The sequence below is a fragment of the Pipistrellus hanaki genome (genome assembly GCF_964339955.1).
Source record: "Pipistrellus hanaki genome assembly, chromosome: 5".
Taxonomy (NCBI): Eukaryota; Metazoa; Chordata; class Mammalia; order Chiroptera; family Vespertilionidae; genus Pipistrellus; species Pipistrellus hanaki.
This window is the reverse complement of record NC_140507.1, coordinates 78,650,409-78,675,281: the sequence shown is the minus strand read 5'-3', so window position 1 is coordinate 78,675,281 and position 24,873 is coordinate 78,650,409. Positions and strand designations below refer to the sequence as shown.

At 41.3% G+C, this 24,873-nt stretch overlaps 2 protein-coding genes and 1 pseudogene across 10 annotated transcripts in view; 2 read left to right on the top strand and 1 right to left on the bottom strand.

Annotated features, from left to right (window-relative positions):
- The window catches only part of LOC311623596 (adhesion G protein-coupled receptor E2-like), a 39,279-nt gene extending 25,875 nt beyond the window's left edge, over positions 1 to 13,404 (bottom strand). For all 6 annotated transcript variants that reach the window (XR_014795172.1, XM_084885876.1, XM_084885877.1 and 3 more), the window contains exons 1-7: positions 13,313 to 13,404; positions 9,679 to 9,729; positions 9,044 to 9,166; positions 5,087 to 5,236; positions 3,109 to 3,162; positions 2,608 to 2,742; positions 640 to 756 (exon numbers count right to left, since the gene is read on the bottom strand). Coding sequence is in view for 5 of the 6 variants with exons in the window: in XM_084885876.1 (XP_084742002.1) it covers positions 640 to 756; positions 2,608 to 2,742; positions 3,109 to 3,162; positions 5,087 to 5,236; positions 9,044 to 9,166; positions 9,679 to 9,729; positions 13,313 to 13,343 (661 nt within the window). In the remaining variant the exon portion in view is untranslated. The remainder of the gene's footprint in view (positions 1 to 639; positions 757 to 2,607; positions 2,743 to 3,108; positions 3,163 to 5,086; positions 5,237 to 9,043; positions 9,167 to 9,678; positions 9,730 to 13,312) is intronic.
- LOC311623644 (olfactory receptor 7A10-like) overlaps positions 1 to 24,873 on the top strand; it is a gene marked incomplete at both ends in the record, with an annotated part of 162,645 nt that overhangs the window by 96,281 nt on the left and 41,491 nt on the right. The gene's annotated exons all lie outside the window — the stretch shown is intronic.
- LOC311622597 (plasma alpha-L-fucosidase-like) lies at positions 828 to 1,745 on the top strand (annotated as a pseudogene). Its single transcript has 2 exons — positions 828 to 858; positions 947 to 1,745. The product of its transcript is annotated as a plasma alpha-L-fucosidase-like (transcript).

Here is a 24,873-nt window from a genome sequence, read left to right as displayed (position 1 = left end):
AAAACAGTGAGCTCTTGAAGCACCTTAAATGTCATCACTCTCTCGAAAATAAGATATCAGGTGGGTGGAGATGAGGGTTCCAAACATCCAGAAGTGACACTCTGAGGAGAGTTCTCAGCCTTGAGGTATAGAGAGGGTGGGTGTCCAGGACAGCTTTTTAATGTTTTTGTTGTTGTTTCTTTTATGCCTCAGGTAGTGAGCCAAATGACCTCATATCTCATGGACAAGAAGAGATACAATAAATATAAATATAAATATCTGTATACATATACATATACATATACAATGTCTGTAGACCCAATTACATTTTTAAAAATGAAATGCATTTTAATAAACACTGTCTTTATAATTATAAAATAATTAAAAGGCAACCTACAATTTGGGAGACAATGTTTGCAAATCATATATCTTATAAATAGTTAACATCCAAAATACTATATAAAGAACTCTTTTAACTCAACAGACAAAACACACAAAACTACATCATCCAACTTAAAAATGGGTAGTGGGTCTGACAGACTAATCACGAAAACCTGATTGCCCACCTCCCTGTCTCCTCTCTCTAATCCTTGACAAAATGCTTCTGTGGCTGCTGCCCATGCCCTGTCCCGCCCGCAGCACCCCATGCTTCAACCCCACCTGGGAGTCCCGGGTCGCCCGGCTGCTGTCCGCTTGGTTTGACTGGGCCAAGTTCGGTGTCTTCATTTGCTGGGGCGTGTTCTCCATGCCCAGATTCGGCAGCGAAGGGTTCTGGTGTTATTGGCAAAAGGAAAAAATACAAACATTTGTGGACTTTATGAAAAATAATTACCCTTCTGCTTTCAAATATGAAGATTTTGGACCACTATTTACAGCAAAGTTTTTTGATGTGAACCAATGGGCAGATATTTTTCAGGCTTCCGGTGCCAAATATGTTGTCTTAACTTTCAAATATCATGAGACCCAGTTCGGGACACAGTAGTCACCAATGACCGTTGGGGAGCTGGTAGCATCTGTAAGCATGGTGGCTACTATACCATGCAGTGACCGATATAACCCAGGACATCTTCTGCCACACAAGTGGGAAAACTGCATGATAATAGACAAGTTTTCCTGGGGCTATAGGAGGAATGCAGGAATCCGTGACTATCTTACAATTGAAGAATTGGTGAAGCAACTTGTAGAAACAGTTTCATGTGGAGGAAATCTTTTGATGAATATTGGACCCACTAAGGATGGCATCATTTCTCCAATTTTTGAGGAGCGATTAAGGCAAATGGGGACCTGGCTAAGAGTCATTGGAGAAGCCATTTATGAAACCAGCACTTGGAGATCCCAGAATGATACTGTCACCCCAGATGTGTAGTACACATCAAAACCTAAAGAAAACTTGGTCTATGCCATGTTTCTCAAATGGCCCACATCTGGACACCTGTTTCTTGGCCAACCCAAAACTACTCTGGAGTCAACAGAGGTTAAACTACTGGGACATGGACAGCCACTTAAATGGATCTCTTTGGAGAAAAGTGGCATTATGGTGGAACTGCCACATCTCACCTTTCATCAGATGCCTTGTAAACGGGGCTGGGCCCTAGCACTAACTAATGTGATCTAATGTGCAGTGGAGTGGTTCATGCTGCAGTTACATCTAAGACTAGAAAATAGCAGGTTTCTATAATTATAGCACATGGAGAAAGCAAATGTAAAATGGGCCAAGAAAAGTCTAGTACTTATTTAGGCAATACAGCCCCTTTCCCCCCCTTACTCCTTAAATTACCCATGTAACTGTTTTAACTCTCCAGTGACCTTGAGTTCAGAACAGGCCTCAGCAAGATGCACCACTTTGGAATGTATTATTTTGAGCTGAGGGCAATTGAGACCTTAAGGCTCATGGGAAACTTTTTTCTCTCCTTTAAGGAATTTAAATTTGGGGCCTTGCCTATAAGAGTTATCATCAGAGATACATTTTTGGTGTTTGTTTTTAAATATATTTCTCACCATTTTAATGTTTCAAGTAAACTGACAGATTTACTAAGTAAACACAAAGAATATCTTAAAAATCTTTGACAGGATATTTAATTTTGTTAGAATTAATATAGAAATTAATATTAATAACAAAGGAGAAAGCCACAAAATTCCAAGGCAGTGTTGTTACAAGCCTTCTTGGGTCAGTTACCAATCTTTACCATCTCCACTTAATTCTGCAATCAGAAACCTTGCATATGTTCTCCCACTTTATTTAAGACATTTTTGACAAAGAAATGTCAGTCATTGCTGTACACGTCATGGAAAGAAATAACTTTTTATGACCTTTCTATAATCGGGCAGGACAAACTTCAAAACACTGAACATCTGATATTCTTTTCATCCTGCAAAGACTTCCCTCTCTCTAAAGCCTCCATGGGCCTTCCCTTACTCCTCAACCTTAGCTCAGAATGTCATATATGCCTCATTTTAACTTCCTGTCTCTGAACCTCTCATGTATGTGGAGTTCTCATATGTACACACATGATTAAATTTGATTATCTTTAAAAAAAAAATGCTTCTGTATTGCTCTCAGTGGTGAGGGTTCTAGATGCCCTATAACCTCCCCAAACAATCTCTGTATGCCCACTCCAAGCCCCTTACCATCACATCTCTCAAAGCGGCTAGTGACGATCTCTCCAGATGAAGAATTGAATCCCTGAGCACAGCGACAAGCAGTGGCATTGACACATTTGGAGTTCAGAGGACACCACCAAGCACAGTCTTCTGGGGTAGAGGCTGTGGGTATGGAGAGCATTGTCAGAAGGCCCATGACATGGAAGAAGTCAACTACCAGCTGGGGATGCAAAGGCTTGTAGGAAGGGGTGAGGAGAATGAAGATGATGCCAAACAAGCAAAAGCCACCAGACAGTGGATACCAGAGTAGGGAAGAGACAGAGTTATATGGTTGCCACTGGACTTAGAAGAGCTCAGAAAAATATGGACATTTAAGGAGGAAGAAATAGCTTTTCTTATTTTCAGAAGACCCTCACTGGCCTCATTTTCAGAGTAAGCCTCCTTCTCTCCTTGTTAGTGAGAGGACCCGGACCCCAACAAACACTTACCCAGCTTATGTCACTAATTGCCCTGGCTGGGCAGACTCACCATTAAGGGCTTCAACTGCAGCACCCAATGTCAAAATGAGATGGACAAGGAGTCCTGGGGCAGAAAGACAGAAAGATGATCAAGATAGGAGAGTGGAGCTCCAATTTCAACCTCTATCCACAGACCTCCACCTGGGAGGTGGCTTTGGCCCTGCAGCCCACAGCTTTCTGGCAACTTCTCTGAGGTTTCTATGCTTGGAATCAAGGACTCTGTCTTTCCCTTCCATTTCCTGGGACTTCCCAAGGAGTCAGTCAATGATAGTCAGGTGCTATAGGTAAGGGGACAGAACATACACACAGCTGATGACAGGGACACATCTTAGAAACTCTAACCATTTCCAAAGGAGAGGATATATCTTGAAGGAGAAAGTCCTTGGGTTGGTTTGCCTTTTCCCATGTTCTTTGGGAACTGGCATAAATCTGCTTTGAAAAGGCCCCACTCTCTCCTCCTAGTGAGTAGGTGCCAGTTCTTATTCACAGGGAGGCATCCAATGGGTGAATGTTGTGGCTTCAATGCTCCATTGTTCAGATGTGGATGGAAGTGTCCTGAGTTCTTCCTGTCATGTAGCCCCTGTGCACTCGCTTCCCTGGCAGCTCCCAGGTGGGGTGGGGACATCATGTTTACCTGTGTCTCAGCCTGAGCATTTGGACAAAGACCAGGGTGGACCTTCCTGGGAGCCAAATGCAGGAGAAATGTGTTCCCCAGAGCAGTACCCAGCTTAGCTCCTGGTGAGGGCCTTTTTCCTGCCCCCTTCAGGACAGTTGCTCTCTGCCTTAATTCTCCTTGGCACCGGGTGATGCTGGCAGGACAGGGTTCTCCCTTCATGCTAACTCTGAGACTCAAGCTGGCCCAAGACCCACCCATGATCCTGACTCCTCAAGGGGCTTGGAGGAAAGGGTAAGGAGAATGAAGATGATGCCAGACAAGCAAGAGCCACCCAGACAGTGGATGTCAGGCCATCATTGGATATCCAGCCATGCAGGCTTGAGGTGGTGAAGATGCCTCTTATAATCCCCACAAAGTCAACCCCTGGACTGGCAGGAAGTGGTGAGAATCCACTTCTGAGCAAGGCCAGCAGTAGGTGAGGGCTGGGTGGCTGAAGAGGGGAGCAGGTGCTGATGGCCAAGGGGTGGCAACTCTGTCATCTGGCTTTTTTTATCTCCATCAGGGATACCAACTTGTAGGTCCTGCTGACTGGGCTCAGTTTGGGTCCCCCTGTGGCCTGAGTTGACCTCTACAGGAGAGGGACAGGCATGGGGCAATGGTGTCCAATTACATCCTTTCTTTCAATCTCATTCAGATAGGAACCTCTTCCATTTACCTCACTTTCTGAGTATGTGTGGGGTGGTTTATTTCACCCTGCCCACCTCCAACACAACATCCATCCTATTTATCTGAGTTGCCCATAGACCCATGAACTGAACTTATTGGGTTGGATCAGGGTGGAGGCTTGCTTGGGAAAATAGATGCGGCTGAGCAGTGGGGTCAGGGTGCAAGTAGGGGTTTCACCAAGTGTGGTTGTTGGCCAGGACAGGGCCAGCTGGGCCACATGGGCTGACCCTTGACTCTTCCCACTCCCACATTTCTGAACAGGGTTCATCAAGGCCTGAGGGATCTGAGAGTGCTTCTGGGGTGACCAAGCCCATGTGGACTCTAGTAGGGGAAGATCTCAGCCTGGCAGTGTCTGATGAAGAAGAAAAGAATGGATATTGCACTGGAATGCAGTACTCTGTGAGCTCTTGAAGTATCTTGAATGATACCACTTTCTTTGTTTTATGAAATTAAGATGCCAAGTAGCAAGAGGATGTTCCAAAATTGTATAAGTGATACTTGGTAGGGGCATTCAGAGTCTTGGGGTTCAGAGAGGGTGGGTGACCTGGTAAGGACCCAGGCTACCTCTTTGATAACCTTCTTGAGAAAGGGTTGAGAATCCCAAACTTAATAAATGAGAAAGTGGACAACATGGGATCCTTCTCACCATCACACGGTTCGTCAGGATCAATGTGGAACATTTCCTCAGAAACAGGACTGTTGCCTCGGCTGCATCTGCAGTAGGACTCCATGAAGTCTTGGCAGTCTAAACGTATTTCACAGGACCATTCTGACTTGGGTCCACACTCCTTGATGTCTTGAACACAACAGGCAAAATGTCAACTCTCAAAGGCAAAAGTTCCCACTGGGCAGAGACCCTGCCCTCCAGTATGACCTTGTCATGGGGGCTGGAGAGAACACAGGTCCAGGGTTGCACTCCTAGGATGGTGCTGGGCAGAATCAGCTGCCCCAGAGCCTACTGACTCCTCAGCCCATATTTACTTTCTGAGGCACCTACATTCAGACACTCTGCTGTGTCATGATGGGGTTGAAAGGAGGTCTGCATCCCTATCTTCAGGACTTGAGGGGTAGATGGAGACACTGATTTTAGATGTTAACCCTTATCAGAAACAGGATAATTGTGATGCTATTTGCATCATTGGGGGACTTGGGGTGGCCTTCAGTTAGGGTGACAGTGAATTTGATGGCCATCCTCAATGCTGAGGTTATGGAGGTAATCATGAGTGGGGGCTGTACAAGGTGAGATGGCACTTACTCATCACACACCTAGAGGTAGAGCCAGGTGTCAGCCCCTGCTCATTGACAATTTCCATTTCCCTTTAATCACAGTGGCCCAAGTACACCCTACCCTCCTTTTCAACTCCCCAGCTCCCAATGGCAGCCTTTTACAGATGCCAGGATATCTCTGGGATAGTCTTCCTATCTCCATCCTGGGTAAGATCCCCTGTCATCAGAGGCAGCAGGGGATGTGAAATGAAGAACTAGCATGAAGACACTCACAGCTAAGTCATGGGGATGTTTTCTGTCATCTTATCTCTCCATGTTCTCTAAACCTTAGAGAAAGAGGCCCATGAGCCAGGTCTCATTTGAGTAGCTCAGGGATCCATCGAGCAGTGGCTGGACACCACTGAGTAACAACAGCAACTTAATAAGAACCAAATGAATAAAAATGTAGGGACAGAAAGTTTGACCCTGTACATTCCAAACAGGTGATCAAAGACTTTAGGGCCTGCCCTAACCGGTTTGGTTCAGTGGATAGAGTGTAGGCCTACTGACTAAAGGGTCCCAGGTTTGATTCCGGTCAAGGGCATGTACCTTGGTTATGGGTACATCCCCAGTATGAGCATGAGGCAACTAATCAATATTTCTCTCTCATCAATGTTCCGATGTTCCTAACTCTCTCCATCCCTCTCTGTACCTCTCTGTAAAAAAAATCAATAAAAAAAATATTTATATATATATATATATATATATATATATATATATATATATATATATATAGGCTTTAAGGAAAGGACTCATTGGGATCATGAGAAGTCAATTAGTCTCCCACCAGGTCAGTTTCTTTTCTAAATTCATGAATTTCCATCTTAAGGCCTAGGTTATGGAGTCAGACCAGGACAGGAGAGGAGCTGGGTGGGATTCGCATCTGTGGCATTCATGTTTAGCCCCCACCCGAGCAATAGGTCTTTTTTCTTCTTTTCGGATGATAGTGATGGCTGGAGACCTGCCATTAGGTTTGATAACATGGAGTTGAGTAGAGTTGAGGAAAAGTGGAAATAAGGTGTGGAATGGAAGGACATAACAGTGGGAAATTCCTCAACCTGACAAGTGCCTTCAGAAAGGGAGCTGGGGTCCAGGTACCTTAGTAGCATCTTCTCTCCATGTCTATCCAGTCTACAATTTCGCATGTGACATGCAAATGCACAAAGAAACCTTTAGGAATACCACTAGTGTCATGGATGGGCAGAGTACTAGTGACAACAACATCTTTTTCTTTTCCTGATAAAAGTTACTTTTCCACAAATATTAAATAACACTTGGATACTGAGAAAAAGGAAATAAAATAATGACAAAAATAATCACCCATAAGTCCCCGATAGAGACGACTGAAAAATTTTAGGGGTATATTTTTCTCATCTGTTCACATATATTAAGAATATTTTCATTTATGACCAATTAATATGCATTAAGAGTATTTCAAGTAGATGAAGAATATTTCTTGGTGTAAAATTTTATACCCCCACCCCAATTTATACGGTGGTTAAATGCACATAGATAAATTTTTCACCTGAACCATTGTTAGTATTACAATTTCATTTTATGATCCAATTTTCTTGAAGAATAAAACCCTCTTAGCTTTAGACATTAGCACTACAACTTTATTAGTTGCCATACTTTGACAAGTAACTAAATCTCTTTGGGCCCAAATTTGGTAATTCAAAAAATGATGCTTCCTGGAAACCATACAATTCATACAAGAAAACATAGGAGGTTAGCTCCTCGACATTTGTCTTGGCAATGAATGTTTGTATTTGACATTAAAAAAAAAAGGGGGCAACGAGAGCAACAATAGACAAGGGGGCTACGTCAAAGTAAAAAGCTCTTGTACAGCAAAGAGAACCATCTCTGCAATGAAAAAGCAACCGGCCATTTTGAGAAAATATTTGCAAATCCTGTTTCTGATAAGGGTTAACATCTAAAATGTATAAAAACTCACGCAACTTAATAGTGGGAAACCCAAACAATCAGCTCAAAAATTAGGTAGAGGATTTGAACAAATGTTCTCCAAAGAAGACATAAACCCTCTCCCCCCACAAAAGCCCCCAAAACGGAAGCCATCCAAATAGCCAACAGATACATGAAAAGGTGTTCAACATCATTAGTCACCAGGGAAATGCAAATAAAAATCACAAGGAGATACTACTTTACACCTGTTAGAATGGCTATTATTAAAAAAAAAAAAAAAAAAAAAAAACACAAGAGATAACAAGTGTTGGAGAGGATGTGGAGAAAAGGGACCTTGGGTACTATTGGTGGGAATTTAAGTTGGGGCAGCCTCTATGAAAAAATCCTCAAATATTTAAAGATTCATGATTCACCTGAACTGTTGGGTATTTCTCTGAAAGAAATAATATTAAATCTTGAAAAGATGTCTGCACCTCCATGTTCTTTGCAGCATTATTTACAATCGCCAAGATACAAAAACAACACTAGATCACCAATGGGCAAATAAATAATTAAAAAGTTGTATACGTTTACACTGGAATATTATTCAGCCATAAAAGGAAGGAAACCTTGTCCTATGTGACATTATGGCTAGGTGAAATGTCAGACAGAAAAATACAAATACAATAATCTGACTTAAATGTGAAATTTAAAACAAAAACAAAAACCAAAACAAAAACCACACAAAAAAAAAAAAACACACTAACACAGATACAGAAACAGATGGTTGGTGTCCAGGAGTGGGGCAAATGGGTGAAGGTGGGGGGAAAACCCTAGCTCTGTCTGTGTCCTGGCTCTGCTGTGAGGATGAGATGGAAAACCAGGGCAGGATTCCTGGTGAGCTCAAGCTAGTAGGAGAGCCTGAGACTCAGAGCTCTGGTTATTTCTTTCCTCCTATTGCTTCCACTATTTCTTTCCTTTCTTTGTGCTATGAAAATAAAAATTGGCAGTAACAAGTAGTAACAATGGTTATAGCTCATGTTTGTTGACAATTTCTCTGCACTCATCTTAATTTTTTTTTCATGCAGGTAACTATGAAGTCTTGCACCATCCCTGTGGGGTAGGTACAATAATAATCCCCTAGATACAGACAAGGAAACTGAGGGAGAGGAGAAATAATTTCCTAAAGGTCAGAGAGCCACTTAGTGGCACACAGTTCAGATTCATTGAACCCACACAGTTCAAATCCATTGTGGAAGCTCTAAACACCCTTCCTACTAATCACAAAATCCTAACTGCCCACTTCCCTCATACTCCCCCACCCTGTCTCCTCTCTCTAATCCTTGGCAAAATGCTTGTGCTGCTCTGGATGCTCCACAATATATCCCCATAATCCCTTTATGTCCCTCCACCCCTTTCCCTGAAACCTCTGTACCATTGCAACTCTTCAAGTGGCCGTGGGTGAAGACACTACTCGGTGCAGCACTGAATCCGGGTGCGCAGTGACAGGCGTGGGGATTGACACATGGAGGGTTCGGAGGGCACCATCGAATACAGGCTGTGGGGTGGAACAGTGAGGTGGAGACCATGGTCAGAAGGCTCAGGGAATGGATAAAGCCATGGACAACTGTGGGTTCAAGACTGGAGGAGGGGAGAGAAGGGAGGGATAACTGCTATTGGAAGAGGAATAGAATAGATAGATAGATAGATAGATAGATAGATAGATAGATATAGATATAGATATATAGATATATAGATATATAGATATATAGATATATAGATATATAGATATATAGATATATAGATATATAGATAGATATAGATAGATATAGATAGATATAGATAGATATAGATAGATATAGATAGATATAGATATAGATAGGCATTTAAGGAGGTAAAACAGCTTTTCTTATCTCCAGAAGATCATTTCCAAGCTTCACTTGCAGAATTAGCCTCCTTCCTTCCCAGCTGTTGAGAGGGCCCAGACCACAGCCTGCACTCCTCCCCCCCTCCCCGCCCCCGCCCCGCCAGCTTAATATCACTAATGGGCATCTGTTTGGGCAGACTTACCCCAATCCTGTACTGCAGCGACCAATGGCAACAATAGCAGCACTGACAGTTCTGGGACAGAAAAACATGACGAGAAGACAAAGGAAAGAGAGTCAATCTCCAATTTCAAAACCTGGCTGCATGGCCATTGCTTCCTTCGGAGGGGGTTCTTGCCCTGCAGCCCACGGCCGTCCAGCAGGTTCTTCATGTACTTTACTGGGAATTGAGGACTCAATCTCTCCCCCCCCCCCCACCTCCCAGAATGACCTGAGAAATCAGTCACCAACAGATACAGTCCTCATGGATCCTTAGTTGTCATAGGTCAGGGGACAGAACATACATGATGGATGCTGATAGGGGACACATCTTAGAAACCCCAAGCTGTGCCGATGAAGGGGGTAGATCTTAAAGGTCCCTTTGCTCAGATCCAGTTTCTTATTCTCTGGCAATGGTAGAAATCTGAGGATTTCTCTTCCAGGATCATTTCCCCTGTTAAATGTACACTTTCTGGGTGTACAAAAGGAGCTGGGTATTAGAATTAGACTCCCAAAGTGTGAGCCCTAGTTCACAGTGCCAGCAGGGATAAGAAGCCTGGAATGGATGGGAGTGATTATACTATCTTAGTGAAATATACCAGTGTTGAAAAATAGTCTTATTCTTTTCATTTTTTCTCATGTTAAAAATGTTTGAAGATTCCTCCAGGAACTCAGAGAGATATTTATCTCTGGACATTTGCAAGATTAAATCTGGGAATCTAAAATGTTCCTAAAAAAGAAGGGAGGGGGACATATGTAATACTTTCAACAATAAAGATTTTTTAAATAAATAAAAAAAGAACCGTGGAATGGAGAGCGTTGAGGAGTGAGAATGAAGGCAGCTGCAGGTAGAGTCACTATGTCCTGGTTAAGTGGCCTCTCCAGGTGTAGCACCCATGGCTTCTTTGGTTCCTTCCACATGAGCTCCTGGCCCTCAGACAAAGCACTGAGGGCACAGCCTTTGCCCTTTTCCTTCCCGTTCAGCCCTAAGGAATAAGTTACTGAACAGGCTTTATGGTCTGAAAACCACTTCAGGGGCCGAGGAATGAAACCTACCCTACAGGCAATACCTGGATCACATATCCAGAGTCCATCCTTTCATCCATATGAGCCAGCGGGCCCTATGAAAATCCAGCTCTGTGTGCCTTTACAAGAAGTTTCTGAAATGTGTCCATTCTTAAAAAAACATCATGTATCACAAATCAGATAATGATAAATGTGGCTATGTTTTATAAAAACCAGGGAGCAAATTACAACCAATGGCGACAACCTAATAGAAACACCGAACTTACTAGGTTACTGTTATTATCCAAAGCATTGAAGAAAATAAGGACTAACCAGCCTTTGGCTGACCTTGTTAATATTGATTTTATTAATTCCCTATCCTTTAAATCATACCATGATACACACACAATGTTCATGTATTTCTTAGCATAATAGAGTTTTCAGATAGTTTGATTATCTACCCTTCTGAAAAATAATGATATGTGATAGTAATCTTATGTATCAATTTGGCTGGACTACAGTACCCAGACATCTAGTCAAACATTTGTTTACTAGAGGCCCAGGACATGAAATTTGTGCACAGGTGGGGTCCCTAGGCCTGGCCAGCAATCAGGGCAGATTTGGCCAGAGTGATCAGGGCTGAGCCAGAGAGGAGGCAATGGTCATCAGGCTGGGCAAGGAAGGAAAGGACACCGGATGCGGATGTGGCCATCATTTGTGCCTCACCACTGCAGTGGGTGGGTGGTGGATCAGGGCCTGCTAGCTCGGGGGAGGGACAGGTCATGGGAGATTGGCCGTCAGCCCCAAGTAGGGAGCTAGCCCTCGGCTCCCCTAAAAAAGGAGCTATGTCTGCCATGACCCACTCCTGATGGTTCCCTGACCCAGCCTGGGGCGGGCCCCAATCAGGTAATTGGGGCCTGCCGGCAGGGAGGTAGGGATTGTGGGAGGTTGGCAATCCCTACCTCCCTGGTGGCCAGTGCACATCATAACAACTGATCATTCTGGTTGATAAGGCATAGATAGATAGATAGATAGATAGATAGATAGATAGATAGATATCTTATATATATTATACATACATATATATATATATATATATATATATATATATATATATGTGTGTGTGTGTGTGTGTGTGTGTGTGTGTGTGTGTGTGTGTGTGTGATATATATTACCTGTATTTTCCGGGGTATAAGATGACTTTTGAAACGAAAAAAAGTCAACCAAAAATCGGGGGCAAAAGACCAAAATTGCACAAAAATTACCTGCAGATCTTGATGGCAAAGTAAGTCTTTTCTTTGAAGTGGGGAGTAGTCTTATACAGCGAATATAGGCCTAAACCTATGTTTTAACTGTAAAATTAGGGGGTCGTCTTATATGCCAGAAAATACGGTATATATGATATATATCATATATGTGTGATAAGGCATATATATAATCTGTTGTTGTGAATGCATATTTTTAAAAAAAATCTTTATTGTTGAAAGTATTACATATGTCCCTCTTTCCCCCCATTGACCTCTCCTAGCCTACCCCTACCCTCTACCCCAAGCCTTTACCACCCTATTGTCTGTGTTCCTGGGTTGTGCATATATGCATATAAGATCATTAGTTGATCTCTTCCCATCCACTCACACACCCTTGCCTTTCCTCTTAGGTTTGACAGTCTGTTCTGTGCTTCTATGACTTTGGATCTGTTTTAGATGACATTAAGATTTAGATCAGTAGACTTTGAGTAAATCAGATTGCCCTCCATAATCTGGGTGGGCCACATCCATTCAATTAAAGACTGTACGAGAAAAAAAGACTGACTTCCTCTTCTGTCTAAGAAGGAATTCTGCTTCCAAATGCCTTTTTAAATTTTTATTCTATTTTTAAAGAGAGTGGAAGAGAGAGGGAAAGACAGAAAGAAACACATTGATTGGTTGCCTCCTGTATGCTCCCTGACCAGGGCCCAGGCCAGGGAGGAGCCTGCAACCAAGGTGCTTGCCCTTGAACGAAATCAAACCGGGACCCTTTTGTCTGAAGGCTGATACTCTATCCACTGAGCCAGATTGGCTAGTGCCCTAACTGCCTTTAGACTTGGATTTCAGATGCAACATCAACTCTCCCTGGGTTTTCAGCCTACTGGCCTGCCCTGTGGATGTTGAACTTTTCAGCCTCCACTAATCACATGAGCTCATTCCTTATAATAGTGCATTTCTCTCCCCCTTCTGCCTTTCTCTCTCCCTCTCCCTGGTTCTCTCCCTCCCATCCTTTCTCCTCCCCTCCTCCCCTCTCTCCCTCCCTCTTTCCCTCCTTTTCCCCCCTCTCTGCTTCCCTCCTTCCCTCCTATTGATTCTGCTTCTCTGAAAAAACTGGACTAAAACTAGTGGTTAAATGGGAAGTATCAGCTAAGACCTTGAGTATGCCCTAGGAATAAGTTTCACTAACTTTCTCCTTTGAGATTTATTATAAACAAGCTAATATCCTTAAACTTTCTTCCAATTGTACCTTATAGAGATACCGGGAAAAATAAGTCAGGTATCAAGCAAAAACAGATAATATTTTCAAACTGGGTAGAGAGTTCCCAGATAGCTTTAATTGTCTGTGGCCATTGTTATAATTTTACTTACCTGGCAGCATTCTTAGGCCTCTGTTTCTCATGGTGCAGATGCAAGTCCAACCACTGAGGATGTCTGATCTCAGTCTGTGTGTGTTAAAACACTCGTTCTGTTTGGAGTATATATTGTGTCCTAGAGGAAGTAACTTAAGAAATTGTTGATTTGGATTCTTTCTTTCCCACAATCTGCCCAATAATTAACTTCTCAAGGACTCCAGTTCTTCTTTTTAAGAATTTACATAGTATTTTAAGTCTTTACAGGAAGCCTCTTTAAGGGTAATTTTTAAATGCTTTTACACAGGAAAATGTGATACTGTGCATTCAAAGACCTCCCCAAATGAAGAATCACTATACTGGTCTTTTTGCCCCTATAGGATCTTAGGTCGGAGTGAACAGAATTACCTATTTATTATCTATTAATAGATATTTTATTGAGGTATAATTGCCTACATTATATACTTCCAGATGTACAACATAATAATTCAATAACTATATATACTGGTAAATGATCACCATAATGTCTAGTTAACAATCATCACCATATATAATTATAATTTTTTTGTGATGAGAACTTTGAAGTTCTACTTTGTTAGCAACTTTTAACTATGCAACACTTTATTATTGACTATAGTCACCATGCTGTAAATTACACGCCATGGCTTATTTGTTTTATAACTGGAAGTTTGTATCTTTTCACTCCATTTAACCATACCCCTCCTTCACCCCCTAACTCTGACAGTAACCAATCTGCGCTCTGTATCTAATAACTATTTTTTTAATTTCACATATAAGTGAGATCACATGATATTTGACTTTCTCCGTCTGATTTATTTTTCTAGGCATAATGACCCTCAGCTCCATCCATGTTGTCATCAATAGCAACATTTCATTCTATTTTTTTAATGGCTAAACAATATCATCATTCATGAATAGGCACTTAGGTTGTTTCCATATCTTGGCTGTTGTAAATAATGTTGCAATTAACAGTATTTTTTAGTTAGTATTTTCTTCAGAAAAATACCCAGATATTAAATTTCTGGATTATATGATAATTTTATTGGGACTTTCAAAAGTTAATGTCTTGTTGCTATTTTATATTTTTACAGTTTTTATATATTTCTTTTACTTTCAATTTTTATCTATATGGGTGTATTCCATTGAACACTTAACAAGAATCCAAAAATGCGCTGCCACATACAAAATCTCATTTTATCCTCACATTACACTTTGATGGTGAATAAGGCAGGTATTGTCTAATTTGCTGATGCCCAGAGAAAAATATGACCCATAAAGAGGTCTTTTCATGGCTCTTATCTGTGTCCTCAGAGGCCTACAATGGGCCCGAACCTTTTCTACTCAGTCTTCAGATTGACTGGCAGCATTTCCAGTCTTGTCATAGCTTCTACTGGCCTTAAAATTTGCCAGCGTGTTGCTTCTCTAGTTTGTATTCCTTTAATCTGCCTTGTCCTATGCACATGAGACTACCCCACAGCCTGTTTCTGTCCCCCATCAGTTCTCCATGCCTGGCTGTTATCCCCATCCATTCTAATCTTGTCAACACGAGGACACTTCTGTTTCTTTACTTAAACAACTGGTTCAGATCTAACAGACATCTATATAATAAAAGGCTAATATGCAAATTGACTGTACAGCAGAATGACTGGTAGCTATGACAAGCACTGACCACCAGGAGGAAGATGCTCAATGCAGGAGCTGTCCCTGGTGGTCAATGTGCTCCCACAAGGGGAGCTCTACTCAGCCAGAAGCTGGGCACATGGCTGGCTAGCACAATAGCAGTGGTGGGAGCCTCTCCTGCCACCGTGGCAGTGCTAAGGATGGGGAGCAGGCCTACGCCATCAGTCAGACATCCCCTGAGGGCTCCCAGACTGCGAGAGGGTGCAGTCCAGGCTGAGGGACCCCCCCTTCAAGTGCACGAATTTTGTGCACCAGACCTCTAATATATGTGTGTGTGTGTGTGTGTATATATATATATATATATATTGAGCTACTCCTACATGTCAGTCATCATGCGAGGCATTCTCAAATTGTACTTCATTTACTCTTCATGTGGTAGGTATAACTGGGCCTGGTTTTCAGATGTATTGTTGCTATTTTAAAATACATATATGTTCACAGGAAGTTGCAGAAACAATGCTAAGAGGTCCTGTGTACCCTTCACCCAGGTTCTTGGACAGATAACATTTTTATGTAATGATAGCCATATACTTAAACCAAGAAACTGGGGTTGGTATGTGTAGATTCCTGCAACTGCCACTACAATCAAGATACATAAAGATTCAATCACCACAAAGATCTCCTCCATGTTACCCCAACATCCCTAAACCCTAGTTGGTCTAAAACTAAGGTGTTTTTCATTCTTCAACATTACTCATAACAGTCTTAGATTCATACTTACTGATAAAAGAAAATATTTCTGATATGTTTTGTAAACAAGAAAAGCATACCCTGCACACATTTCCTGCAGTCTGTGTGATGGTATTATATTAATTTTCTCTGTTTACACTTTTACACTTTCTTTTTTCTATGTCTATTAGTTGTCCAGAGATGATATAACAAAATAAAACAGATTAGATAGCATAAATAACAGATAATTATTTTCTCACAGTTCTGGAGGCTAAATGTACAAGATATAGGTAATGGCAGGATCTCTGGTGGCTCTTTTTCTCCTTTAAGAACATCAATTCTATGGGATTAGGACCTCATTTACCTTACTCCTAAAAGACTGTATCTCCATGTATGGTCACAGAGAGTTAGGGTTTCAATATATAAATTTTATGAGACACAGTTCATTTAAAAATGCCATATGCTATTTAATATTGACAAAAATTAAGGAAAGGGTAAATTTTACATTAAAAAAGTATTGATACTCTGGTTTCTCTTCAGATCGTACAAATCTTTCGCCTTTTACTAAAAAAGTATTGATTTCCACTTAATTCTGGAAGAACATCTTTTTCTGGATATAGAATTCTGGGTTGATAACACCTTTCTTTCAAAACTTGCATCATGTTGTGCTACTGGTAGCCATAATTTATGATGAGAAATTAGATGATATTTGAATTGTTTTCCCCTTATGGATGAGTATCATTATTTATTTAATCCCTTGCTGCTTTTGAGATTTTTGTTTTGTTTTTAGTTTTCAGAAGTTTGATTTTATTGTATCTTTTCCTAGATTTCTCTGAGTTTATCCTGTGTGGAGTTTCCTCAGCTTTTTTAATGTAAATGTTTTTGTCAAAATTGAGAAATTTTTATCCATTTTCTCTCTGATTAATTTTTCATTTCCATGTTCTCTACCTCATTATAGAATTCAGTAACAGAAATATTAAATTTTGTTATAGTCCCACAGGTCCCAAAATCTCTCTTCATTTTTTTGGTAGTATATTTTTTTGTCAGTTATTCATATTGGGTAAGTTATATGGTTCTGCATTTAAGTTCATTGATTAACCCCCTTTTATCTTCATTTTGCTAGTAAGCTCGTTCCTTTTTAAAATCAATTACAGTTGACATAAAATATTACATTATTTTCAGGTGTACACCCCAGTGATAGCAGGTTATATGACTTACTAAATAATCATCTCAATAAATCTCACACCCATAAGACACCATACATAGTTGTAAAAATATTTTTGACTATATTACCTATGCTGTTCTTTGCATCCTTATGAATATTCTGTAACTACCAATTTGTACTTCTAAATCCCTTCACCTTTTTCTTTCTTTTTTTAATATATTTTATTGATTTTTTACAGAGAGGAAGAGAGAGGGACAGAGAGTTAGAAACATCATGAGAGAGAATCATCGATCAGCTGCCTCTTGCACACTCCCTACTGGGGATGTGCCCCCAACTAAGGTACATGCCCCTGACCTGAATCGAACCTGCGACCTTTCAGTCCGCAGGCTGACGCTCTATCCACTGAGCCAAACCGGTTTAGGCCCTTCACCTTTTTCACCCATCCCCAACCTCTTTCCCATCTGGCGATCATTAAAATGTTCTCTGTATCTATGAGTTGGTTTCTGTTCCACTTGTTTTTTTAATTTTAATTTTTAGATTCAGTTGTTGATATAATAGTATCTCTTTATTACCATTTTATTTTTTTATACTTTAGACCCTCCCCTCCTTCTTAAAGTAAACCCTTTATCACTTCATGTAATACTAGTTTGGTGGTGATAAACTCCTTTAGTTTTTTCTTGTCTGGGAAGCTCTTTATCTCTCCTTCCCTTCTAAATGATAGCTTTGCTGAGCAATTTTTTATTTTGGTTTGAGAGATTTTAGGAAAGTTGAGGCATGAGGCAAGAAAGGCTAGTTGTATGGGAAATCTACTGAAAATAACTTGGATTAGCTGGGAACCTAGGTGGGGCAGGATGTCAGGGAATCACCAGGGCAGAGGAAGAGTGTGAGCCAGGTTGATTGAGACTCAGATATGGTGCTGGCCTGCCTGCTCTGTGTGGGTGTGTGCGTGTCTCAAAAAAAGGAACAATGACCAATGCCAGCAATTCTCTTTGGGAGAAAGCTATTCCTGTAACTCTTGCTCTGATTCCAGAAAATTCAGTTCCTCCCTGTATCTCCCTGGTTTCTTTTAAGCTGCTGTCCCAGAACTGTAGCTTAGAGGAAGTGAGTCCAAGTAAGGCTGTGCGTGGGCTTTTCTAGGAGGAATTCTTGAAACTCCTGCAATTTTTGCCTCACTCAGACCAAATCACTACTAGTTTTTATAGCCCGAAGTTATGAACCCTGGTCTTGGAGGGTCTGGTGTGGGTCTGAGACCCTTGGTCCTCAGCTGGGGCCTCTACAGCCAAAATATACCTCCCATTTTTAAACCACCACTTGTGGGTGTGGGACCAGCCCATTCTATATCTCTGCCACTCCTACCAGTCTCAATGTGACTTCTTTATTTTATTTTTTAAAAATATATTTTATTGATTTTTAACAAAGAAAAGGAGAGAGGGATAGAGAGTTAGAAACATCGATGAGAGATAATCATCAATCAGCTGCCTCTTGCACACCCCCTACTGGGGTTGTGCCCGCAACCAAGGTACATGCCCTTAACCAGAATCGAACCTGGGACCCTTCAGTCCACAGGCTGACGTTCTATCCACTGAGCCAAACTGGTTTTGGTTCAATCTGGCTTCTTCAAATCCTTTGATGCATGAATTCTATTCAGCCCAATTTCAGGCAGTTCTGAATCATGATTTGGCAGTTTAGTTGTACTTCTGATGTGGTTGTGGGAGGGATTCAAATACCACATTAACTTACACTGCCATATTGACTGGAAGCCCAGTAGAGCTTTCACTTAAGTTATTGTGTTTTTCAGGTCTAAAATTTCCATTTTGGTCTCCATTATATCACCTGTTTCTTTGTCAAGGTTTTCTTTCTTTCTTTCTTTCTTTCTTTCTTTCTTTCTTTCTTTCTTCCTTTCCTTTTTTTTCTGAGATTTTTCTATTTTTTTCATTTGTTTTAAAAAGTTTGTTTGCTATTTCTCATTGAAACTTTTTTTATGATGGCTGCTTTAAAATAATTGTCAAATAATTCTAATTTGTGTTATCTAAGGTTCAACTGTCCCTGGTTCTTGATATTCTAATGTGTGTGTGTTTTGTTGTTGTTGTTGTTTTTTGTTTGTTTGTTTGTTTGTTTGTTTGTTTGTTTTTTGGTTGGTGGGGTTTTTTTTATACTGGATATTTAGGGTATTAAGTTTTAAATCCATGGATTTTAATAAAATCTTGTTTTGGAAGACTGCTCTGACACCATGGAAAAGGGCTGTCTTCTTGTTGCTGGAACTAAGGGTGAAAGTCCAGATTCCCCACCTGGGTCCCCTGACCCTCGAGTGGGGAGGGATACCTTGTTATTGGTGGGTGGAGTTGGAAGCTCTCCCTCATAATCTTGCTGACACTACCATTTCTTGGGGTTATAGGAGCCTGGTACAATGTTCCTCACATGGCTTCTGCTGACATGACTGAGAGTAGCTCCTTACTACTGGGTGTGATGAAAGTCCCAGCTGCTTCTCTGCTACAAGCCCATTGGGGTGAGAGGGGGTGCTTCATTACAGGTGGGTTAGGGTAGAGCTCTGGACTTCCCACTTGACCTTTGCTGATGAGGATAAGGGTTTGGCCAGTTTTTCTCTGTGATGTTTGGTTGCAGTAGGGCAGTTGCTATAGAAATACTATTTTATATTTTGCTAGGCTTCTACTTTCTTTTTTGGCTAGGGAAACAAGATACAATCTAGCTTCCCCTTCCAAACTGAAATCTGATTACTAATGGACTGACCTAGCTCAGAGCTGTCCCATGGAAAAGAACCCATAACTATGTTGCCAGGGAGGACAGACACTGAAGATGCCAGCAGTCAAAGAGTTGAATGCTGTGCACGAGGTCCAGGATAACTGGTACACCCTGTTCACGGCAGAGTTTTAGGTCACCATGGACAGGAGTATCTTTGGACACCAGTCTCACTTGATGATGTCTCATGTCTGTGCTAACATTAATAGTAAAATGAGCAGCCAAAACTGGTTTGGGTCAGTGAATAGAGCATCAGCCTGTGGACTGAAAGGTCCCAGGTTCGATTCCAGTCAAGGGCATGTACCTTGGTTGCGGGCACATCCCCAGTAGGAGGTGTGAAAGAGGCAGCTGATTGATGATTCTCTCTCATCGATGTTTCTGACTCTATATCCCTCTATCTTACTCTCTGTAAAAAAAAATCAATAAAATATATTTTTAAAAAATAGTAAACTGAGCAAATATCCTTCCCATTACAACTGTAATTTCAAAAAAAATTGAGAATACTGTCGTCGTAAATTTACATTTTGGTCCAGCTTTTCAATTATTTACTGTATGAGTTTTGCTTTAATCTTGCCTAGGATATTATCCTTCATTTTTCTAAAGTTTTAACAAATATAGACTATCATTGCATGTAAATTGTAATTGACAAATAAAATAAGAGAAAAAAGAGATGAGAAGTAATGGTGTTACCATATGTGGCTAGATATTAAATAAAGGAAAGCAGCAAAGAGAATCAGACATTATTATTATTATGAATGTTTTTAATCCTCACCTGAAGACATTCTTAGAGAGAATAAAAGAGAGACAGACAGACAGAGAGAAAGAGAGAGAGAGAGAGAAAGAGAGAGAGAGAGAGAGAGATCAGTTGCTTTACATGCGTGCCACAACAACAGGGACCAAACCCACTACCCAGGTATGTCTTCTGACCAGGAATTGAACTGGCAACCTTTTGGTGCACAGGACAATACTCAACCAATTGAACCACTCCAGCTGGGTGGGACTCAGACATTACTGAGAATAATAAATTAGGGAGCTGAACAGATAGTAAGTCTGCTTCACTAGGAAGTTGCAGCATTCATAGGCATACCAGGGGAATCGCAGCATTTCACCACCAAGAGAATGAACACCTCTCTCTCTTTTCCAAGTAGGAGGGAAAGAGAGGCTTTCCAATCTCCCCAGGATACAACCAGTCCATTTGTCCAGATGACTGGGGGAAAGGGGAGAGGGATAAACAAAAAAAGAGAAAATTTCTCTGCTGGGTGCCTGCCCAGTAGAAGTCAAAATGTCACAGGGGTAGGTAAGCACTTGTGTGAAAGTGAAGATGGCACAAGGGAGGTCCTTCCTCCCTGAGGCACACACAGTAGGAACTAAGATGGCAAGCATTAGAGGCAGAGCCTGGGGAAAAAACGGGATTGGATAAGGGAAACAGAACCCTGGCGGACCTAGGAAATGGATTGACTACAGGAGGATCCAAAGCCAGCCCACCAAAGATTGGGAAGTTGATTTTGAAAGGGTGCCCAGTCCTTCCCAAGCCCAAGATAATATAACCCAAACTTAACAAAGCTCTCCCTCTCCCTCGGTAACATGTGCTCTCCCCGTTAATTTGTGCATTGTCCTCCCCTAGCAGCCACCTGAGACATGTGGCAGTCTGTGTGGGCTCCAAGTGAGGGCCTGGGTACAATAACACAATGTCAGCCAAGATGCAACTGAGAACAGAGGCTAAGCTAGCCATATGGGGATAGGGACCGAACTGGACTGAATCAATCATGCAGAATTTTTGGACCCTGGGCTTTCTCTGGGCTTGATGAAGAAAAGGCTGGACTTTTTCTACAGTGGGACAGACTGAAATGAGACATTGGGAATCTGGCCACACCCATTTATTTCAACCCCAATAAATCTTACCACTAAACCTCACTCTCCAGTGCTTGAGTCCCCCAACATGCTTTTCTGATAACATCATGAAAGGATCCCATTCCCATTGGCAATAATAATAAATTACAAAAAGGAAAAAAACAATTTGGTGGATTTTAATATAACGGAAAATTGTTCAGTAAATAATATTTCCTAAATGAACAGACTATTGTCCTGATTCCATTTATTGGAGAGAATATTGTTATTCCCCTCACTTTACATGCCATTTTCATACATTGGCTTGAAATGCCATTTCTATTATTATATTGCTACATAGGATGTATTTTTTAGTTTGTTTCATTGGTTCATGTCTATAATCCTATAATACCACACTTTAAAAAATTCCATAGTTCTGTGTGTTGGCTTTTTTTTTTTTTTTGCGTCTTGAGGCAAATATCTGTTTTATATAAAATAAATCCAAATGTGAACTTGGACAAAGGGAGATTTTAATTAGAAAGACTATTCTAATAGGGAGAATTCTCTGGTCCTCAGAAATCCATGAGTGTTTCAAAATCATGTAGAAGATTTGTCTTTTACAAGGCAAAAAATAAAGTAGTCAAAAAATTAGAATCTTTGGATGGGAAGCTTGAACAATAAGGGGAAATCATCAGAGAGTTGGACAGGAAATGGGCTTTTTATGGTCAGCTACTTCTCAAGCGAAACTGCTAAGAGTAGCATATTTTACTTTCATTACGTGTGGTATTCAGGCTTGTGGGAAGCAGAATTCAGGGGCTTGGCCAGTATGAAAAGAGAAACCTAATTTAAGTATGGTCAAGACACAACAGAGAGTAAAAAAATGAGCTATGTGAACACTTGGTTACTTATTATTGTTTACAGCTGTCTGTCTCTTCTTTCACATTTTTCTTCTGTGTAAACTTATAGTTTTACTAAGTTCTGTAAAAAAATGTCTTGGGACTTTCATTGTGATTGCATTTACTGTGTAGATTAATTTGGGTTAAATAGCTTTCTTATAACATTAACATTTTCCCACCTCGTCAGTATACTAGTAATTCTACCTTTATGTATTATAGATCATGATTTTTTAGTTATATTTTATAGTACTGTCCCTGAGATATTTTGCATTTCTTGTATAAATGTTCTCAGTTATTGTTGAAGTTTTGTTTTAAAATTTTAAATGGGTTTCCTATTGTATTTTTTAAATTAAATTTATTGGGATGACATTGGTTAATAGATTTCAAGTGTTTATTTTTATGATACATGATCTGTAAATATCACCAAAGTTAAATCATCTTCTGTCACCATATATTTAGTTCCCTTTACAACTTTTACTTCTCCTGACACCTTTCCCTCTGGTAATCACAATACTGTGGTCTGTGTCTGAGTCATAGTTTATTTCCTACATATGAGTAAAAGCATATGGCTCTTAGCTTCCTGACTGAATTATTTCACTTAGCATAATGTTCTCATGTTGTCAAAAATGACAGTATTTCACCTATGGTTGAGTAGTATTCCATGGTATATATGTACCATATATTCTTTTTTTTAATAAATCTTTATTGTTTAAATTATTACAGGTGTTCCTCTTCCCCTCCCCCCCGCCAAAGCTCCCCTCTACCAGATTCCCCACCCCACCCCATACCCTTACCCCCTGCCACTGTCTTCATCTATAGGTATAAGATTTTTGTCGATTCTCTTCCCGAACACCTCACACTCCCTTTCCCCTGAGAATTGTCAGTCCACTCCCTTTCTCTGTCCCTGATCCTATTATATTCATTAGTCCATTCTTTTCATCAGATTTTTTTATTCACTTGATTTTTAGATTCACTTGTTGGTAGGTATGTATTTGATGGTTATTTTGTTGTTCATAATTTTTATCTTTACCATTTTCTTCTTCTTCCTCGTCTTAAAGAATACAGTTCAGCATTTCATGTAGTCCTGGTTGGGTGGTGATGAACTCCTTTAGCTTTTTCTTGTTTGTGAAGCTCTTTATCTGACCTTCAATTCTGAATGTTAGCTTTGCTGAGTAGAGTAATCTTGGTCGTAGGTTCTTGCTGTTTATCACTTTGAATATTTCTTTTTAAAATTAATTTCTTTATTGATTAAGGTATCACATATTTGTCTTCAACCTCCCATTTCAATCCCCCACCCCTCCCCACTTATGCCCCTACCCCCACCCCTATTGTCCTTGACCACTGTTTAGGCTCATATGTATGCACACAAGTCCTTTGGTTGATCTCTTCCTTTTATCCCCACCCTCCCTCTGAGGTCCAACAGGCTGACCCATGGCTCCTTATCTCTGGGTCTCCTCTTGTTCATCAGTCTATGTTGTTCATCATTTCCCCTAGATGAGTGAGATGACGTCCTACTGGAAATATACTTATAAGAATCAAAAATGATTGTAGTTAAGCCTAGATTGTTGTTGGTATCACTGGGCGGAGTTGACCTCCAGGCCAATTGACTATGAGGATCAGCTGTGTCTACATGGGAGAGCTTCTGCCTCAGTTTGGATGGGATGGGGGTCTCAGGGCGGAGCAGGTAGCCTTGGTTTCCAGTCAGCCCCACCCTAAGAGACTTGGGTCTCAGTGTCCCTCAGCAACAGCTGCACACACCTCTGAGTTTTGTCCGCTGCCAGACAGTCCAGTTTCTCCCCGAATGAGTGTGGTCACCCAAAGTCTCACTTGGAACTGGAGCACAGCGCAGTCAGGAGGCTTTGTTTCCTTCTGGAACAAGAAAGGCAGCCATGCGTTCAACTGCCCGAGCCCTCTCCTCATGCATGTGCCTCCTTATCTCTGTCTTCCACAGTTCCCCTGAGTCTCCCTGCCCTTGACAGTGACTGCATGCACCTCTGAGAGAAAGCTACCCTAGTGCTTTGCCCACTGTCAGACAGTCCAGTTTCTCCCTGAATGAGTGTGGGTACCCAAATTCTCACCAGGAACTGAAGTATGGTGCAGCCAGGAGGCCCTGTTTCCCTCTGGAATGAGCAAGGCAGCCGAGTATTCAGCCGTCGGGTCTTTCCTCTCACTTGCATACAGTCTCTACATCTCCTTACCTCTGTCTTCCGCAGTTCCTCCCAGGTCTCAGTGCCCCACTGCTATGGCTGCACATATCTCTGAGAGAAAGCTGCTCTTGAGCCCTACCCACTGCCAGCCAGTCCAGTTTCTTCCCATATGTGTCTGGGTTCCCAAGTCTCACCCAGGACTGGATTTCAGCACAGTGGGGAGCCTTTGTTTCGCTCTGGTTTGAGAAAGCCAGCCGCATAATCAGTCACCCAGCCCTTCCTCTTGTGTGCTCATGTGTATGTGTCTCCGCACCTCTGCCCTCCGCCGCTCCTGACCCTCGGGGTCCTTTTCTTTTCCCCTCTAGTTGTAGAATTTCCACTCAGTTGGCTTTCCAGTTGTTCTGAATGATGTCTGCTT